This window comes from Artemia franciscana, chromosome 9, assembly GCF_032884065.1.
Source record: "Artemia franciscana chromosome 9, ASM3288406v1, whole genome shotgun sequence".
NCBI classification, from domain to species: domain Eukaryota; kingdom Metazoa; phylum Arthropoda; class Branchiopoda; order Anostraca; family Artemiidae; genus Artemia; species Artemia franciscana.
In genome coordinates this window covers 40940189-40962535 of record NC_088871.1, presented here as the reverse complement: position 1 = coordinate 40962535, position 22347 = coordinate 40940189, and the positions used below count along the sequence as shown (strand labels likewise).

Sequence of the window (22347 nt, the reverse complement as noted above, 5' to 3'; positions counted from 1 at the left end):
CCCCTTCCCCCAATTTTCGTCAATTGAAGTAACCAAGAAAAGATCTACGAGAAATGTTGTGCTTTCACAAGCATTGGGTGGGTAACTTGTATATAAAAAAAGCAAACTTTGAGGAGAAAGATTGGAAGCAATGTCTAAATATAGAGACGATATGGAAAAATATCCCCAATCTGTGTACCCTTGTTTGTAGGTATAGCTATATGGTATTTCGGCCAAGTTTAAGTATCCAAAACTGACCTTTTATTCATAGCTAAGACGAAATAAGAAATAAACAAAAATGGTTGTTACTCCGTAAAAAAATCTAAAGGAACGTTTTTTTTCCAAGTAATATTATAGCTTATTTGTATTGTCGTATTTTTTTGTTTTTATACTAAATAATTAAATAAGCGAAATTCACATGAGGCTGCCACCTTTTGCAATGGTACGTGAAACCTAGCCTGATCCAAAGGCTTTGTACAGTTTCAGTTTAAACAGGGTGCAACTTGTCCACGAAACCAGTACAAAATTTCGACTTAGAGTGTATTTGCACTCCGTAAAGTTTCAAATCGCTTTCGAACCTCTGCACAGGAATTCCGTTATTTGAACTTGCCCCGGCTGGAAGAACCAGAACCCTATAATGTAATCGTACTTCCTGTGATTGCACTTTTGCATAAAGATTTTGTAGCTTGGACTTCCATTGGTTGGAAGCAAAGGAAGCCTGTGGTATAATCACACCTCGTGCGCATCACAGCACCAAAATTCGGCTGCATGGATTTGCACCCGTTAGAAGTACAGATAGTCCATAGTGCAATTGTTCCAAAAGTGTCCGCTTTTCTTAATTTGAAAAGGTGAATCTCGAGAATCAGAAGATCTATACCTCCCAAACTTTCATTAAACCCATTTTCCTTTGATTCACAATCGAACATTCCCCCACACCACAGTAGTCTGACGACAAGTTCTTGTTCTACGAAAGATAACCCATATCAAGGTGTTTCGACAATTTAACAGACTTGAATCTTTTGACCAAGACCATTTGGTGATCTGAATTACCTTTGGCCCCGAGCAAATACCCTGTAGGGACCTTTGTCGATATCTATTGTGTGTTGAAGTACAAAGAGTCATCGTTATATGTTCTGTAAGCTTCGAGCTAAACAGATATGAAAAGTGTTGTGCATTTAACTTTTAGTAAACATCTCACGTGCTTGTTATTCTTGTTCATATCCTACAATGCTCAATTAAATGGGGGGGGGGGGAAATCCACTTACAATTTATTGCTAAAATTAGTACTTCGTTGAAGCTTCAAGCCAGTCCCACATCAAAACATAAACCCGTGCATTTATGCCCTTTTGGCAGGAGGGTTTTCGCAGACGAGTGTCCTTTGTCCTAAGATTTATATCATGTAAATTTTGAACTAAAAAAAAAACAACTTAAGTCATCGAGAATATCCAATGTAGGCTCCAGAGCCATCATGAGAATACCAGACAAAATATTGTTAAGCCCCGATAATTCCTTTTGGCCTGGGCTGACCGAAGACTTTTCCAGTCCGTTTGATCTGAGCTACTCTAAAATGTTTGTAGTCTGATAGTTCCTTTTGATCTGGATTGGGTTTCTTTCTTTCATTCTAAGGCTGGAAGGCACAGATTGCCCTTGTACTATTCCAGTTTGATTGTGAAATCTTTGTGTTGTGTTATTCCAAAGTCTTTTATCTGTTCTACATGGGTCATTTTCATCCTTGAGGCCATGTTTATTATCTCTTTCAGCCTTATTGAACATGTTTGTCTCGGAATTCCGGTCAGATTCTATTGTGGCGTCTGAGGACAAAAAGAAGCTGGGGTTTTAGTGGACTGTGGAATGAGCGTTTAAACATCTCGCAATATTTACAAGGGTTTGTTGGGGTTATATCTTCCCAGACACATATTTATTGAACTTTTCGACACTTTTGAGCCAAATTTCAATCCAGAATTAAGGATCCGATGTCCTACGCTCTACACGGGTGACTTGGAACAGACAAGGATGGCACTACAAATGACAAATGTCAATCTCACGTCAAATGAAGCCCATCCAAGTTTGTAAGGTCATCCATTCCACACAAAGTCTAACCTTTCAATAATTCTGAGCCAAGTTGCATGGCTTGGGGCAGACAAGGGAGGCACTACTACTGTCAATTTCAGGTCAAATGGAACCCCTTCCAAGTTTCTACGGTGTTCCATTCCATAAAGTAGCGGGGAAAAATAAATAATATATAGGAGACAAAGTGCTAGTAACTATAACTATGCTATCCTCTGAGCTTAGTTAATTAGTGTATTAACTATGCAAGTGCATATCCTCTGATAAACAATAAAAGATTTGTTAGAAAATTAATAAATAGTTTTTAATTATTATTCTGAATTTTAAAAATACTCTTTTTGCTCAGTAATTCAGTTCGACAACTCAAGTGCACATAAATGCAGTACATAGCACACAACACTATAGGGCACATTACTGAGCCTCTAGTAACCCCAAATAAAATGTTCATTTGAGTTTTTTTTTACAGAATCATTGAGAAAAAATTCAACCATCTGATGCCGGACAATTTTTACCGGATTATAGTTTTACACCACATAAAGATAGCCGAGTGGTTGGCAGGCTTGACTTGTAAATCTGTCCATCAGGACAGGGGTTTGACTCATAATGTCATTAAATATTTGGTTTGGAAGGGGAATCAGTGACGTGTAAACCAAACCCTAAATTGGTACCTATAGAAAACAGGGAAAGGCAAAAATTAAATGTTTGCGAAAGGACAGGATGGGTGGCCCCTATTCCACTTCCTGGCTAAATGGCGACGGAGATTAGTTCCACCAGTTTCAATTATAGAGTCTACTACCACATTCTTGCTTTTCTTTTTTTTACATTATAATTTTCCATAATTATTTTTTACATAATTATTTTGTATGTAAACATTTTCCTTTGCTTTTTTTACTTTTCTTTTTTTTTATAGATATACAAAATCTCTTTAGTAAACATTTAAGAAGCTTACTCACAGTCTCTTTCGAAATTCTGCTCTCAACGACATCCCCATGGTATATAAGAGATCCTGCTCCCTAAAATTTCTTTTCCCATAATATTTGCTTTGGGAGTCCATTCAAAATAAATCAACCTTCAGATGATAGTTTACTCTATAACCTCATTTCCCACCGCTTTGAAGGAACATAGAAAATGGCTTTCTTGACAGAAAAAGTCATAAGTTACTTAGCCCTGTCCTCTATTCGTTACAAAGTGCTTATTGGACTGTCGTAAAGATGAGTAGTTTGGCAAAGGCATACTAAAACGGAAATGAAATAAAGCACTGAAATCGGAACAGTGCCAATTCCTTAAAAGCTAGTGTCTATAATAAGGTAAAGCTACTTTAATCAGATAAAGGAAAAAAATGATATCTTGGTACTAGTAAATCGTTGCTCTTGGACTGAAGAAAATTCGATCACACATATTTAATTCTTCTAAAATATTTTTCATTTTGGAGACGAATAGATAAATGCTCCCAATATGAATAATACGTCAGAAACCATAGATTAAAAGTCCTGGTCTTACTATACATTAAATAAAAACAAGTTTTTTTTTTAACTGAAAGTAAGGACCGACATTAAAACTTGAAAGGAACAGAAATTACCTCCGTATAAAAAAGGGGCTGCTCCCTCCTCAACACCTCGCTCTTGGCGCTAAAGTTTGACTCTTTCTCTCAACTCTACTTTTTAAAACAGTCAAAACTTTAGCGTAAAGAGCGGGGCGTTGAGAGGGGAACAGCCCCTTTCATATACGGAGTAATTTCTGTTCCTTTTAAGTTTTAATGTCGCTCCTTACTTTCAGTTTTAAAAAAAAATGTTTGTTTTTTTTATTTAATATCTAAACGTTTTTGAGTTAATGCATGTTTTTATGTGGGCTCTCCGCAGATGAATAATTAAAACGAAATTTGCATATTTAGTTTTTTGGCTAAATGAATTTCTCATAGTTTTGATCGAAGAATTCTGAGAAAAAGGAGCGGGGGAGGAGGCCTAGTTGTCCTCCAGTTTTTTGGTTAACTAAAAAGGCAACTAGAACTTTTAGTTTTTTACGAACGTTTTCATTAGTAAAAGATATACGTAACTTAAGAATTAGCTTACATAACGAACTTCTATATTCGTATGTTTTTATTGCGTATATGAGGGGGTTCGCCAAATCGTCAATACCTCGCTCTTTACACTAAAGCTTAAATTTTGTCCCAATTCCTTAAGAATGACCCCTGAATTACAAAGGTAACAGAATAAATAGTTGAAATTACTAGAAATACTTTACCGTAAAGAGTGAGGTATTAAGAGGAGGTGAGCCCTTTATATGCGTAATATTTTCTGTTCGTTTTAAGTTTTAATGCAGCTCCGTAATTTCAGTTGAACAACTTTTTCTTATTTATTTTTTCATTGTTTTTTTTTTTTTTAATAACGCTAGAAAATCTTGCACCCCCTTAATGGAAATTTTCTTCCCCCTTGACAAATTTTTCCATAGAAAGACCCCCTCCACATAACCTACTCTTCTCAACCCCTTCCCCAACCAAAAAATCCCCCTGAAAACGTCTGTATACTTCATAATAACCATTACTATATGTAAACACTGTTCAAAGTTTGTAACTTGCAGCCCCTCCAACGGGGACTTGGGGGAGTAAGGCATCCCCAAAGACATACTTATAAGGTTTGTCGACTTAGCTGAATAAAATGGCTGTCTCAGAATTTTGATCCGGTGACTTTGGGAAAACTTTAGCGTGGGAGGGGGCCTAGGGGCCCTCCAATATTTTTGGTCATTTTAGAAAGGGCACTAGAACTTTCCATTTCCGTTTGAATGAGCCCTCTTGCAAAATTCTAGGACCACTTAGTCGATACGATCATCCCTAGAAAAAAAAAATATAAATAAATAAACACGCATCCGTGATCCTTCCGGCAAAAAATACAAAATTCCACATTTTTACAGATAGGAGCTGAAACCTTCACAGCAGGGTTCACTGATGCGCTGAATCTGATGGTCTGATTTTAATTAAGATTCTATGACTTTTAGGGGGGTGTTCCCCCCTATTGTCTAAAATAAGGCAAATCTTCTCAGACTCGTAACTGTTGATAGGTACTCGATGAAACTCATATATTTAAAATCAGCATTAAAATGCGGTTCTTTTGATGTAACTATTGGTATCAAAATTCCGTTTTTTAGAGTTTTGGCTACTCTTGAGCCGGGTCACTCCTTACTACAGTTGGTTACCACGAAGTGTTTGATAAGTTTTCTTTACCAAATAAAAAAATCCTGTAATGCTTAAAATTTTCCGTTGACTTTCAAAAAAAAAATTTTGGTTTTTGGTTTTCATTTACTAATTGCCAGTGATTTACGATGGTTTGAGCTTGAATTTTTATTAGTCTTTATTCATGCTAGCTTTTAGTTTAAAACAATACTCTTTACTTTCATCTGAAATTTTCTGTTGTAGAATTTTATTGTAAATAATTTCCTATCGTTTTAATTGATTTCAGTTTTTCTAATTAATGAATAAAAGGAACATTTGTAGGACTATGTCCTTCCTGTAAAAACTAGAAATTACTTCACTCTATCTCTTTCTCTCTCTCTCTCTGTCTGTCTGTCTGTCTCTCTCTCTCTCTCTCTCTCTCTCTCTCTCTCTCTCTCTCCTCTCTCTCTCTCTCTCTCTCTCTGCTCTCTCTCTGTCTCTCTCTCTCTCTCTCTCTCTCTCTCTCTCTCTCTCTCTCTCTCTCTCTCTCTCTCTCTCTCTCTCTCTCTCTCTCTCTCTCTCTCTCTCTCTCTCTCTCTCTCTACGAACCGTAATTAACGAACCGTAAGTAAGGAACGGTTAAACAGTAACCGAAACTGTAAATGATCAGAAATTAAATAGAAAAAAACAACACTTTTTTCAACTGAAAGTAAGGAGCAGCAGTGAAACTGAAAACAAACAGAAAGTATCCCGTATATGACGGGGTCACCCCCTCCCAATTTTTTAAAAACAACTTCTAAAACTCAATTAGAATAGGAAGCTTTTTTTTTAAAAGTGCTAAGAACTTCAACGTGTATAGCATTGTACTGGGGAAGGGGACTACCACTTTATATACAGAACGAATTCTGTTTTTTCTGAGTTTTAATGTTGATCCTTACATTCAGCTGAATTTTTTTTGGGGTATTTAATATTTTACAAAATGAAAAAAATACTATAGAAAATCTCTCTATGGTAAGAAAAAGAATGCTGAAAAGATATTGACAAAACTCCAAGTTTTGAGATAGGTAAGAAAAATAATCTTCACAGGAAAATTGAAAAAAAAAGCAACACTTTTTTGAAAGCCATTTAAAGAAAGTTGTACGCATTTTGTTTGCTGGCTAAGTTGAAAGTTAGTTCAAAATATTCTTTGAAGCTCATACTTCTATTGCTAATGAAATTAGATCTTCAGAAAGATCTTGGATTTTGAACTTGCTTTTAAGTCTGCCAATGAGAAAAAATGCGTACAATCTTCTTTAAATGGTATTCGAAAAAAGTATTTTGTTGTGTTTTTTTTTCGGTTGTGAAGATGGTTTTTCTTACCTTTCTCTAAACTTGGAGTTTTTTCAATACCTTTTAAGCATTTTTCTCTTTTTTTTTTTTTGAAGGATTTTGGACTACTCTTTTAAGCAAAAATCATCTAGTGCAAAGTAGAAACTGTGGATTCACAAATTATTTCTGTGAGTTCCCTTTTTTGACGCTTATCAAAATTCTAAGAACTTCTGTAATAATAGAACCATCCTTTCGTGACAGAATTTGACGATGGCTAACCTTATTTTGCTTAACTTTTGTAAAGTTTCACCTGTTTTGTGCAGTGTTTCAATTTTCACTTCACATGTTTCTCACGATATTTCTTCCAGGTGATGTATTTGAGCATAAAGAACTGGAAGTCAAAACAATTAGAATTTGTGACGAAAAATGTCTCTGATTTGGTGAGCTTTGGTTACATATTCGGTTACACAATTTGGTTACAACTTAAGAACATATTTTACCAGTGTGAGTGGATACTTTTTGGTATTGGTTGAATATACTAACTGTTTAGTTTGAGAAATATGACCCTAGGTGCTTGGTCAGTACTACGTAAGAGAAAATCCGAGAGCCTGGGATAGTCATAACATTTAATAAGAAATTCATTTCCTGATGGTCTATTAATTGATATCCACCCCAACATGGCGTGTACTTTCCATTTGCTGAAATAATGGCGTCATATTTGTCTAGAAGAAGCTTGTAAAGCCTTTCACTGGACTTAAACAGTCAGTTACTCCGTGAGAGACTAGATTTTCTCCTTGTAAGGTGTGTAGCCCCGTTAGTAGCTATGAATCCTGATGACCTACTAGAGATCCACTCTCTCTAAAGGAGCTACTGTGTGTATGGATGATATTTATAAAATTTCTTGGAAGCGCCCCAGATTTTATTTTTGTTTTTGTTTTTTTAATTGACATTCTGGGATTTTTTGGCCTAAAAGAAAACGATCTAGATGGGTCACAATTTTGGAAAAGCCGTTTAGAGCCTTAATTTTTAATAAAATCGTGCGAGTGAAGTCATATTTATATACATTTTAATAGCATAATTTATATTATTTTTCCCTAAGGAGTGGGTCGTATCTGTTTTAATATCTAAGAAGCTTGCAAGGTTACACAAGGTGATAAGGTGATAAATACACAAGGTCTAAACAAAAGCTAAACAAAAGGGCATTGACCAAGGAACAGCAAACTCACATTGAATTGTAAAGGACAACTTTGCAAAACAAAATCTGTGGTTAGAAGACAAGGCAAGATTACAATTGAGTGGCAAAAATTTTTAGTTTTACTTGCATGATTTTGTGAAGGATAAACAGGAAGAAGGAATTAAATTTACGCTAGAAAGACTTATTTGATTGAAATTGCTGATTTTCTCCCTAGAATAAAGAAGTGCCTCTGCAAAAATCCACAGGATTGAGAAAATTGAATTCCCACCTGAATTTTTTAGCCACCATGGAACTGAATGACGTTATTTTGGTGACTGTAAGGGATAAACAGGAAAAAGAACTATATTTGTGCCAGAAAAAAATTTGTGAGTGACGTCATATCTATAGACTCAAAGAGCAAAATTACATAATTTTTTCCCTGGAATGGCCGTATCGTTTAACAGAAAAAGGCATACAACAAGAAACAACAACAAATATATTGAACTAGCTGTTGGAGTGGCACTTCGCGCCACCCCAACATCTAGTTGGTGGGGGTGCTTCGCCCCACCCCAAGCCCCCCCCCCAAGCGCGTAAGTCGTTACGTGTCAGCAATTGATCTGAAAATGTTTGACCAGAGTCATCGTTTTGCAATCGGACACGCATATTTGTAGTTAATTTTAATATTTTTACGTGTGCCCATAAATTAGAATTTTTCAGGCAAGCATTCATTCGTCTTCAATGGCTCTGGTGGTGCAGCCAATAGAGGAAGTTTAACTTTTCCTGAGGCGCAACACATTCCCATTGTTTCACCATTGAATTTCAAGGCCTTGCAATAGGGACAAATTTTAGACATTGTCCCGATTTGAACACATCTACTCAAGCTATAATCATCGACTGGGTTGTACCTGAATGCCAGGCGATAACTTTCAGGTTGCTCTGATTCCTCGGCACGCTTTCTTTTCTTACTTTCTCTATCAGCAGCAAGCCTGATTTCTTGCTGCTCTTGTGATTCCTCGGCACGCTTTCTTTTCTTACTTTCTCTATCAGCAGCAAGCCTGATTTCTTGCTGTTCTTGTAATTCCTCGGTACGCCTTCTTTTTTCACTTTCTCTTTTAGCAGCAAGTCTGCTTCCGCGTTGCTCTGGTAGTTCCTCGGCACGCTTTCTGTTCTTTTTTTCTCTATCAGCCTCAAGCCTGTTTCCTTGATGTTCTTTTGATTCCTCGGCACGCTTTCTGTTCTTTCTTTCTCTATCAGCCTCAAGCCTATTTCCTTGCTGTTCTTTTGATTCCTCGGCACGCTTTCTGTTCTTTCTTTCTCTATCAGCCTCAAGCCTGTTTCCTTGCTGTTCTTTTGATTCCTCGGCACGCTTTCTTTTCTGACGTTCTCTATCAGCAGCAAGTTTTTTGGCATAGACTCTTTGAGCATCTTCATCGGCTTTTGCCATGGTAAGTTCATCAGTCATTGTAAACTTAAACATTAATAGATTTCTACGTGAACATATGTCTTAAATATCTTGAATGACGTCACCGTCAAAGCAAAAATGACGACAACTAATTTCATGACGTCAGTCAACACAGAAACATGACGTCACCTGATCCACAGACAGAAACACAGACAGACAACTTATTTTTATATATATAGAAGATATATATATATATATGACGACCGGGACACAGGGAATATAAATGACGACCTGGACACAGGCACACAGCTACAACGGGACGCCGGGGGCACAGGGGGATATATAAATGACGACGGGGACACAGGGAATGTTCGATTAGCAATCACCATCAACAAAGCTCAAGGGCAATCGTTAGAAAAATGCGGTATAGATATGAATACGGATTGTTTTCCCATGGACAATTATTATTTTGCATGTTCAAGAGTTGGTAAACCTGACAATCTATTTATATGGACAGACAATAGGACAGCAAAGAATGTTGTATATTTGCAAGTTTTACGTAGTTAAATATATATATATATATATATATATATATATATATATATATATATATATATATATATATATATATATATATATATATATATATATATATATATATATATATATATAAATAAGTTGTCTGCGTGTCGAGTGACGTCATGTTTGTGTGTTGACTGACGTCATGTTTGTCGACTGACAAAATTACAGAACGGGACATCGGGACGCAAATGACGACCGGGACATAGGGAATATAAATGACGACCGGGACACTCAAAGAGAAAGCGACCGGGACACAAGGAATGTTCGATTAGCAATCACCATCAACAAAGCACCGGGACACAAATGACGACCGGGACACAGGGGGTATAAATGACGACCAGGACAATCAAAGAGAAATTACAGACCGGGACACCGGAACACAAATGACGACCGGGACACCAGGACACGGGGAATATAAATGACGACCGGGACACTCAAAGAGAAATTACAGGCTGGGACACAGGGAAACATCAACAACGGGGACGCTGGGAGGCCACAGTGGGATATATATAAATGACGACGGGGACACAGGGAATGTTCGATTAGCAATCACCATCAACAAAGCTCAAGGGCAATCATTAGAATAATGAGGTATAGATCTGAATACAGAATATTTTTCCCATAGACAATTATATGTTTCATGTTCAAGAGTCGGTAAACCTGACATTCTATTTATATACACAGACAATGGGACAGCCAAAAATGTTGTATATTCGCATGTTTTACGTAGTTAAAAATATATATATATATATATATATATATATATATATATATATATATATATATATATATATATATATATATATATATATATATATATATATATATCTATATTCACAGGTGGGACACAGGGACACAACTACAATGACACGTAACTAATATGGCGCGTAACGACTTACGCGCGCGGGGGAGGGCTTGGGGGGCGAAAAGCGCCTTGGGGGGGTGGCACGCTTTTTGTTCTTACTTTCTCTATCAGCCGCAAGCCTGTTTTCTTGCTGTTCTTGTGATTCCTCGGCACGCTTTCTTTTCTTACTTTCTCTATCAGCCGCAAGGTTTATGGCATAGACTCTTTGAGCAGCTTCCTCGGCTGTTGCCATTGTAGGCTCTTCAGTCATTTTACAATTAAACATTTTTCTGTCCACTATCTTTTTACAATTAAAAATTTGTCTTTTGAGCAGCTTCCTCGGCTGTTGCCATTGTAGGTTCTCGGAAAATTAAACATTTTCCCGTCCATGATCTTCTTACAATTAAAATTTTGTAACGACATGATCACATAACGTCACTCGACAGACGCGCCACCCCAACACCTAGCTGGTGGGGGCACTTTGCCCCCCCCCAAGCCCCCCCCCGCGCGTAAGTCGTTACGCGCCATATTAGTTACGCGCCATTGTAGTTGTGTCCCTGTGTCCCACCTTTGAATATAGATAGATATATATATATATATATATTTTTAACTACGTTTAACTTGCGAATATACAACATTCTTGGCTGCCCCATTCTCTGTGCATATAAACAGATTGTCAGGTTTACCGACTCTTGAACATGCAACACATAATTGTCCATGGGAACAACAATCTGTATTCAGATCTATACCTCATTATTCTAATGATTGCCCTTGAGCTTTGTTGATGGTGATTGCTAATCAAACATTCCCTGTGTCCCCGTCGTCATTTATATATCCCCCTTTGCCCCCCGGCGTCCCCGTTGTAGTTGTTTCCCTGTGTCCCGGTCGTCATTTGTGTCCTGGTGTCCCAGTCTGTAATTTCTGTTTGAGTGTCGCGGTCGTCATTTATATTCCCTGTGTCCCGCTGTCCCGGTCGTCATTATTGTCCCGGTCGTCATTTGTGTTCCGATGTCCCGGTCTGTAATTTCTCTTTGAGTGTCCTGGTCGTCATTTATATTCCCTGTGTCCCGGTGCTTTGTTGATGGGTATTGCTAATCGAACATTCCTTGTGTCCCGGTCGCTTTCTCTTTTATATATATAAATGTCCTGGTGTCCCGGTCGTCATATGTGTCACGATGTCCCGGTCTGTAATTTCGTCAGTCGACAAACATGACGTCACTCGACACACAGACAACTTATCTATCTTCTATATATATAAAAATAAGTTGTCTGTCCGTTACGCCAGATTATATCTTCTATATATATATAAACGAAAACAAACTAAAATGTAAAAACTGGGAATTGCATAAATATTCGAAATATTTTAACAATAGATTAAAGTAATTCGGAAACCTTCAAACAGATACTTAAAATTTGAGGTTTATTATAAATTGTTGAGCTTTAGCAAGCTTTGCATAAGAGGAATTTTTAGTATGGATCTTAAAATGACAGAAGAAACAGCCCAGGAAGCTGCTCAAATAGTTAATTCAAAGAGAAATTTTAGTATAAATCCTACAATGGCAGAAGAAAGAGCCAAGGAATCTGCTCAAAGGGTTTATGCCAAAAGGCTTGCGGCTAAAGAACGCAAAACCGTGCAGTTAGATGAAAATCCACCTGGACAGCGAGAGTCAAAACGTATCAAAACTGAACTTGATAGCGATGATAATTGGGTTTGGGATTTTGACTTGGATAAGGTCATCAATGCCTACCAGATTTTAGTAAAAAAACAAAGGTTCGGCGATATGTATTTACGTCTGAAAATAAAGAATAAAAAGAAAACTGAAAAAAGGAAAATGGTAAAAAACTAAAAAAAAACTATAAAGAAAAAACCAAAAAAAAACTTAAAAATAAAAAAAAACAACTAAAAAATAAAAAAAAAGAAAAAAAAAGAAAAAACGTAAAAAAAATACAAAAAATAAAAAAGGTAAAAAACTAAAAAGAAAATAAAACTAACAAAAGCTAAAAAAAAGACTAAAAAGAAAAACAAACTAAAAAAGCTAAAAAACTAAAAAAAAAGAAAAAACTAAAAAAATTTGGAATATTTCAATATATTTTGACAATAGATTAAAGTAAACAGGGAATATAAATGACGACCAGGACACTCAAAGAGAAATTACAGACCGGGACACCGGGACACAAATGACGACCGGGACACCGGGACAGAGGGAATATAAATGACAACCGGGAAACTCAAAGAGAGATTACAGACTGGGATATCGGGACACAAATGACGACCAGGACACAGGGACACAACTACAACAGGGACACCGGGGGCACAGGGGTATATATAAATGACGACCGGGACACAGGGAATGTTCGATTAGCAATCACCATCAACAAAGCTCAAGGGCAATTGTTAGAAAAATGCGGTATAGAGCTGAATACGGATTGTTTTCCCATGGACAATTATTATGTTGCATGTTCAAGAGTTTGTCTGTGGGTCTGTGTGTCAAGTGACGTCATGTTTGTGTGTCGACTGACGTCATGTTTGTCGACTGACAAAATTACAGACCGGGACATCGCGACACAAATGACGATTTCATAGTGACGCTGAAAAATAAGAAGAAAAAGAAAACTGAAAAAGAAAAAAGGTAAAAAACAAAACAAAACTAAAAAGAAAACACACTCAAAGAGAAATTACAGACCGGGACACAAATGAAGACCGGGAAACAGGGAAGAAAATCGTTCAAAGACAAATTTTCAATTGTAAGAAGATCGTTGAAAGAGAAATTTCTAATTGTAAAATGACTGAAGAACCTACAATGGCAACAGCCGAGGAAGCTGCTCAAAGAGTCTATGCCAACAGACTTGCGGCTGATAGAGAAAAGAAAGCGTGCCGAGGAATCACAAGAACAGCATGAAAACACGCTTGCGGCTGATAGAGAAAGTAAGAAAAGAAAGCGTGCCGAGGAATCACAAGAACAGCATGAAAACAGGCTTGCGGCTAAAGAACGCAAAACCGCGCAGTTAGATGAAAATCCACCTGGACAGCGAGAGTCAAAACATATCAAGACTGAAAATGATAGCGATGATGATTGGGTTTGGGATTTTGACTTGGATAAGGCCATCAATGCCTACCTGATTTTGGTTAAAAAAAAACAAAGGTTCGGCGATATGTATTTCATAGTGACGCTGAAAAATGAAGAAGAAAAAGAAAACTGAAAAAAGAAAAAAGGTAAGAAACTAAAAAAAAACTAAAAATAAAAACACTCAAAGAGAAATTACAGACCGGGACACAAATGACGACCGGGACTGAGGGAATATAAATGACGACCGGGACACTCAAAGAGAAATTACAGACTGGGATACCGGGACAAAAATGACGACCGGGACACAGGGAATATAAATGACGACCAGGACACAGGGAAACAACTACAACAGGGACGCCGGGGGCACAGGGGGATACACAAATGACGACGGGGACACAGGGAATGTTCGATTAGCAATCACCATCAACAAAGCTCAAGGGCAATCGTTAGAAAAATGCTTTATAGATCTGAATACGGATTGTTTCCCCATGGACAATTATTATGTTGCATGTTCAAAAGTTGGAAAACCTGACAATCTATTTATATGGACAGTCAATGTGACGCGAGTTATACATATATCTATCTATATTCACAGGTGGGACGCAGGGACACAACTACAATGGCGCGTAACTAATATGGTGCGCAACGACTTACGCGCGCGGGGGGGCTTGGGGGGTGGGTGGCGAAGCGCCCCACCAACTAAGTGTTGGGGTGGCGCGAAGCGCCACCCCAACAGCTAGTATATATATAGATTAAAGTACGGGGAGGGCTTCAGACGGGCCCCAAAACTTGGCACACGGTAGGATTGTATATATTTGGTTGTCGGTGACACCTGTCTTTAACCGCAGATAAAGCGAACTTCTTCTCGATGTCAAGGCGTCATCATAATTTCGATACAGTCACCATGGGAAAATACAAGGTCTTCGTCCAACTTCTGACCCATCTGGAACGTTTTTGAGGCCGGAACATCATTGTGGCCGTTTTTAGAAATAAACTGTGTGACCGATTTGAGGAAAAATAAACACAAATATCCACAACAATAGCTTGTTTTTTACAATAGCTTGTTCCACATAAAATTAATAAAAAGGAAGTTCCGTTTGGAGTATTCAATGCTTCTTCCACAGATTATTATGTGTTCGTGGTTCATTTTCCCGAAGTAAACTTTTAAGCTAAGTTGTCTTTTAACACAAAAAAAAGCCATTTGTAACATATCATGATTAAAAACAGATGTATGGAGGTCGACGCCAACAAATTTGAAAGCACGAAGTGAAACTTGATGTCGTTGGACTGCACATCCAAGTTGACGTCTACTGGATTCGAACGTAACTTGAGAAATGTTAACTTTTTTTCTAGATTTCTTCCCGCAATATCACCGGTCTCTAAGAAGTACACTTGGCCATATCAAAATAGTTTAAGCTCACCTAGAGTGTTTTGATGGATGTGCCACCAAAATGATTGAGTTATAAAATTCTCCAGCTACTTTAAATCTATAAGAATTACAACTATTATTGGTTCAATCAGCTCTTACGTTGAATGAAGCTAAAGCGAAACATGAGTTGAAGTTTTGGATTCACTTGTGAAACTCTATAGAGAACGGGTGACGTCCTAAAAAGGACAAACCAAATCATTCGGTAATTGTGGATGTCGCAATACATTTCGACCATACAACCAGCAGTCTCCAAATGAATCACATCTGTTTGCTACTCTATCCTCCGAAACATGAAGGACTTCATTGTAGGTTTGTACTGAGTTTTGTGCTGTTCTTCTGGGTCTAGTGTGTCTTCTAATTGAATATTTCTTTGTTATTTATTTTCGTTTCCGTTTCGTTGTAATTCTCGCTGTCACTTATATTCTAAACGCACATTTCTTTTTTCTTCCCTTTCATTTTGACTCGGTGTAATTCTTCCTGTCGATTATCTTCTAGCCACATGCACAAACATAAAGCCCAAAAGTTTCATTTAAACTGCAATAAAACAAAACTCCCGGTAATCCAAGTCCCCTAACAGCAGCCCTGGTGCCCTCCTTCCCACCTCTCTAGAGTATGCGCAGTTAAAAACATTAATGCAATCTTTTACGGTTTTCTGCAGACTCTGAAATGGTATTTTATAACAAAAGAAAATACCATTTTAGAAAATGGTATTTTATTTTTGAGACATCCAACTTGCCAATCTTGTCTTACAGACGAAAACTGTCTAAATATTTTGGTGTCTTATCTGTGAGTATAGTTGTTGCCGTGCTCCAGAATTTTTTTTTTAAATGGGAGTTTTATTTATTTGTTTTGTATTTTGTTTTTTTCTTCTCTTTGCTTATGTTGTTCTTTTTTTTTCTTTAGATGATTTACTAAGTTTTTTTCCCCAGTTTATAAAGGCTCCAGGATGTGTAGTCAATATTTTCGTTTTTTTTCTATTAATTAAAGTTTAGTTGTTGCTTTTGTTTTTAGTATGTTAGTACGCCTCTCACTGCTTTGTTCAAATTAAACCCTTTGTTTCTCTTTAAAACTTCTCTTATAAATGGAAAAGCAGTGTGGTCTAAGAAATTATTTATATTTTACTAATTACTATCATTTATAATGATAGTTAAAATCTGGTAACAGAAGATGACAGCACCCATAGAAAATAAGTGAACAAAACCAAAACACAATTTGTAAACCGGCGTTTTTCCAGGAGACCCCAGCTTCAGTAAAATATGAGACAAATTTATCCAAAAGAAGCTTGATAAATTTAAGTACAAGAAGTGAATCACAAAGCGAAGAGATCTTGCTGTGGCACAAAGTTAAATTTTTTGCTGGGGGGGGCTGAATAGTTCGCAGTTTAACATTTTTCACCTACAAATGTTGCTTCACTGAACCCCCCTGCTGAATGGCTACTTAATACATCCAAAATATATAATCCAGCATGTAGTTATGCACAACTTATTGTGATTCTACATAAATTTTTAAAGTATATTGTCGTTTGTCAAATATCGCAATTTTGAAGAAAGTTTTTACCATTTTTACCAATAACACTTACCCATAAAACTTTATCAAATTCATTGATTACAATAACAGTTACCAATTTATCAAATTCACAGATTACGCTAACACTTACCATTTTAACATCACTTATTGTAGCTATACTTCGGAATAGTAAATTGATGTGAATTATTGCTGGACCATCTGAAAATGAAAAAAAATTTAGCATAATCCAAGAATTTCTAATTAAAATTCGAAATTAAATATCTTCTTCAAAAACATATCTAGCTTTGGGCGTTCAGTAGCAAATTTCAAAGCCTGTCCTTGAAACAATAGTGCTTAAGGAAAATATTTCAACAAAAAGATGAAAAACATGAATAGAAGGAATCCCTTAGGCTAAAGTTTCGTGAATGAATGGATCCCCTAAGACCCTTAGGCTAAACATTATTAAATGAATGGAATGGAAAGATTTCCTATAATCTTCACAAATGAAGGTATCTGTCAGTAACAGGTTTTCATATCATAGAATAAGCCAATATATATATTTTTTAAGCCTGTCTAAAAAAAAAGAGCTTAGGTGTTCTGTTTGAAATAGATTTCTCATCGTAATGGAATTGTGCATTTAAAAAGGTATACTTTGTTTATTCAAGCTTATTTTACAAATTTCATGTTCTCAAAGTCAAAAGGGCTCCCCCAGAGATAAATTTTTAGACCGTTATAATTCTACAGCTACAACCATATCCAAGACTGTGCAAGAAATTTTTACATGTTTGTAATAATTGCCAAAAAAACATTCATTTGGCTATTTTCAAAGGTGGGATTGCCTTGGTAAAGTGTGTTCACTAACCTTTGGTTCTCCTGATCTGTATTGACTGGTAAGTATTGTACAATCCTTAGACATGACAATTTCTATTTCTCTTCCGGGAGCAACATTAAAACTTAAGATGAACCTGAATTATTACGTATAAGAGGGAGTTCGCCCTATCCTCAATACTTCGCCCTTAACGCTAAAGTTTGAGTTTTGTTCCATTTCTTTCAGAACGACCTTCGAATCACAAAGGCCAATTAATTAGAATAAATAGCGCTTTTAAAGTACTAAAAAAAAATTAAGCGTAAAGAGCGAGGTGTTGAAAAGGGGGTAAACCCCCGAAAATACGTAATAATATCTGTCCGTTTTTAGTTTTAATGTTGCTCCTTATTTTCAGTTGAAAAAACTTGTTTTTTATTTAATTTCGAGACGTGAAATAATGAGAAATGAGAAATTTTTAAAACGAGAAATAATGCCGATATTTTGCGAGATTTTTAGAGACATTGTTTTCATATTTTCGTGGAAGATTTTCATTCAAAATAATTCCAAGATATTTAAATTGATCAACACGTTCTAGTACCCTATCATTTAGATAAAGAGAAAACTGTTCCGTTTCCTGAGAAACAGATCGAGAAAACAGCATATATTGACATTTCTTCTCATTTAACGAAAGTAAATTTCTGGCATACCAATCCCCTGCAGATAAGAGTGTGTTATTAAGAATATGAAAAAGTATGGATAAATCAGCATGGGACGCAAAGATGACAACATCATCTTAAAACATTACAATTTTACAAAGCGGGGACACCTCGTGCAAATTATTAATAAATAGAAGGAATGAGGTCGGTCAAAGGACAAACATCCGAGGGACCACTGAACTTGTCAAAAATTCTTCAAACGGCTGCCGTTAATTCTATCATGACATTCAAGTTTTCTACCCGTAAGATAAACTTTTAAAAAATTTAAGGGTTTTGAAGCAAAACCGTATTTTTGGATTTTCATTAACAACAGACGATGGTCAAGTGTTTCAAAGGCCTTGGCGACATCAAGAAATACCGCCAACGCATACTGATCACTGTCGATTGCGTCATTTATCTCAAGCAGAAGTTGATGAATCGCCAACTCCGTTGATTTTCCTTTAATGAAACCAAACTGAGAAGGATGAAAAATATTTTTACCAATTAAATAATTATGGAGCTGATGGTTCGCTATCTTTTCCAAAAGTTTACTAAACACTGATAAAAGTGATATACCTCTATAATTTGAAGGATCACTAGTAATTCCGCCTTTATATAGTGCAGTAACATTAGCCTTCTTCAACAAATCCGTAAAAATTCCCTTTACAAATGGCAAATTATATATGTGTGCAACTAATGGGGCAACATCAGTAGCTATCTGCTTTACTATTCAAGTAGATGCAAATTTATCAGACAAAGAACTATTTTTAAGCTTCATAATAATTTTTTTTAGAAGTTGGGGTGTCACTTCAGAAAAATCAAATGGGTTTTCAGTTAGATGATCATTATCAAAAGAAATGGTAGGGTCATTTAACAATGGAGAAAAAAAATCCGATGTAAGCTTTTTTCCTACTGAACTAAAATAATCTCCCGAAATATTCAAGATTTCCTTACGGTCAGTAACCTTCCTTCCATCAACTTCCAGGCAATCAACACTAGATCTAGATTTATGGCTAGGTCAAATTCTTTCATTAATCAACTGCCAATTTTTTTTGATATCTGACTTATACTGAATAACTTGTCTTTAAAATATGTTCTCTTTGCATATCTAACAATCGAATTTAACTTATTCCTATATGCTCTATATTCTTCAAAAGAGGAATCACTTGGAATTTTTAAGTACCTCTTATCTATATATATAAAAATAAGTTGTCTGTCTCTGTGTCTGTCTGTCAGGTGACGTCATGTTTCTGTGTCGACTGACGTCATGAAGTTAGTTGTCGTTATTTTTGCTATGACGGTGACGTCATTAACGGTATTTAAGACATTTGTTCACGGAAAAATGTTTAATTGTAAAATGACTGAAGAACCTACAATGGCAACAGCCGAGGAAGCTGCTCAAAGAGTTTATGCCAAAAAACTTGCTGCTGATAGAGAAAGTAAGAAAAGAAAGCGTTCCGAGGAATCACAAGAACAGCAAGAAAACAGGCTTGCAGCTGATAGAGAAAGTAAGAAAAGAAAGCGTGCCGGGGAATCACAAGGACAGCAAGAAAACAGGCTTGCGGCTAAAGAACGCAAAACCGCACAGTTAGATGAAAATCCACCTGGAAAGCGAGAGTCAAAACATATCAAAACTGAAAATGATAGCGATGATGATTGGGTTTGGGATTTTGACTTGGATAAGGTCATCAATGCCTACCAGATTTAAGTTAAAAAACAAAGGTTCGGCGATATGTACTTCATAGTGACGCTGAAAAATAAAGAAGAAAAAGAAAACTGAAAAAAGAAAAAAGGTAAAAAACTAAAAAAAACTAAAAAGAAAAAACAACCAAAGAGAAATTACAGACCGGGACAAAAATGACGACCGAGACAGAGGGAATATAAGTGACGACAGGGAACCTCAAAGAGAAATTACAGACTGGGACACCCGGACACAAATCACGACCGGGACACAGGGAATATAAATGACGACCGGGACACAGGGACACAACTACAACGGGGACGCCGGGGGCACAGGCGGGATATATAAATGACGACCGAGACACAGGGATTGTTCGAATAGAAATTACAGACCGGGACACCGGGACACAAATGACGACCGGGACACCGGGACACAGGGAATATAAATGACGACCGGGACACTCAAAGAGAAATTACAAACTGGGACACCGGGACACAAATGACGACCGGGACACTGGGAATATAAATGACGACCGGGACACAGGGACACATCATTAAAATAATGAGGTATAGATCTGAATACGGATTGTTTTTCCCATGGACAATTATATGTTGCATGTTCAAGAGTCAGTAAACCTGACAATCTATTTATATGCACAGACAATGGGACAGCGAAGAATGTTGTATATTCGCATGTTTTACGTAGTTAAAAACATATATTTATATCTATCTCTATTCACAGGTTGGACACAGGGACACAACTACAATGGCGCGTAACTAATATGGCGCGTAACGACTTAAGCGCGCGGGGGGGCTTGGGGGGGCACGAAGCACCCCACCAACTAGGTGTTGGGGTGGCGCGAAGCGCCACCCCAACAGCTAGTATTTTATATTCTTATTCTTCGATCAAAATTCCATCGGTAATCCAAGGATCAAATCTTTTTGAATATTTCCCATATATACATTTAGTTGTAGTAGCCTCCTCTCTGAGCCGAGTCATATCAGAAATAAATTTAGAAAATGCAACATTAACATCATTTGAACTATAAACTATACTCCAATCTTTATTGTTAATTAGTTCACCTAGTAGCATAAAATCAATCCACTCATATCGTTTTTGTGAAGTATCATCTCTAGCATCCCAAGAACGTGTATTAACTCTCCCTAAATCCAGAAGAATACTCACCGAGGAATGGCCCGACATCTTTATATATAAAAATAAGTTGTTTGTGTACAGACGTCATGTTTGTCGACTGTCGACTGACGTCATGTTTGTCGAGTCGACTGACGTCACGTTTGTCGACTGAAGTCATTATAAAGATTGAGCATTATGCCGTCATGAAGATGTTTGTCGACTGACGTCATGTTTGTCGAATGACGAAATCGCAGACCGGGACACCGGGACACAGGGAATATAAATGACGACCGGGACACTCAAAGAGAAATTACAGACTGGGACACCGGGACACAAATAATGACCGGGACACAGGGAATATAAATGACGACCGGGACACAGGGAATGTTCGATTAGCAATCACCATCAACAAAGCTCAAGGGCAATCATTAGAATAATGAGGTATAGATCTGAATATTGACTTTTTCCCATGGACAGTTATATGTTGCATGTTCAAGAGTCGGTAAACCTGACAATCTATTTATATCCACAGACAATGGGACAGCGAAGAATGTTGTATATTTGCAAGATATAAGGCGTTTTATATGACGTCATTATAAGATGACACTACAGACGGAGACACCGGGACACAAATGACGAACGGGGCACTCAAAGAGAAATTACAGACCGGGACACAAATGACGACCGGGACACCGGGACGCAGGGAATATAAATGGACACAGGGAATATAAATGACGACAGGGACACTCAAAGAGAAATTACAGACCGGGAAACCGGGACACAAATGACGACTGGGACACCGGGAATATAAATGACGACCGGGAAACTCAAAGAAAAACTACAGACTGGGACACCGGGTTTACAAATGACTACCGGGACACAGGGGAATATAAATGACGACCGGGACACAGGGACACAACTACAACGGGGTCGCCGGGGGCACAGGGGGATATATAAATGACTAACCTAACCTGACAATCTATTTATATGCACAGACAATGGGACAGCGAAGAATGTTGTATATTAGCATGTTTTACGTAGTTAAAAACATATATTTATATCTATCTCTATTCACAGGTGGGACACACAACTACAATGGCGCGTAACTAATATGGCACGTAACGACTTACGCGCGCGGTGGGCTTGGGGGGGGCGCAAAGCGCCCCACCAACTAGGTGTTGGGGTGGCGCAAAGTGCCACCCCAACAGCTAGTATGCAATAAAAACACGAGAATACAAAAGTTCTTTACGTAAGCTAATTTATAAGTTACGTATATATTTTACTTATAAAAAGATTCGTAAAAAATTAAAAGTTCTAGTTGCCTTTTTAATTAACTGAAAATCGGAGGGCAACTAGGCTTCCTCCCCCGCTCTTTTTTTCTCAAAATCATTAAGTAAAAAACTTAAAACGAAGAGAAATTACTCCGTATATGAAAGGGGCCTTTTCTTTCTCAACGCCCCACTCTTTACGCTAAAGGTTTTTACTGTTTTAAAATGTAGAGCTAAGAGAAAGAGTCAAACTTTAGCTT

At 37.1% G+C, this 22347-nt stretch overlaps 1 protein-coding gene across 11 annotated transcripts in view; it reads right to left on the bottom strand.

Annotated features, from left to right (window-relative positions):
- The window catches only part of LOC136031416 (glutamate-gated chloride channel-like), a 237077-nt gene that overhangs the window by 130128 nt on the left and 84602 nt on the right, over window positions 1–22347 (bottom strand). For all 11 annotated transcript variants that reach the window (XM_065710976.1, XM_065710972.1, XM_065710979.1 and 8 more), the window contains one exon: window positions 16656–16723. In XM_065710976.1, the coding sequence (XP_065567048.1) occupies window positions 16656–16723 (68 nt within the window). The remainder of the gene's footprint in view (window positions 1–16655; window positions 16724–22347) is intronic.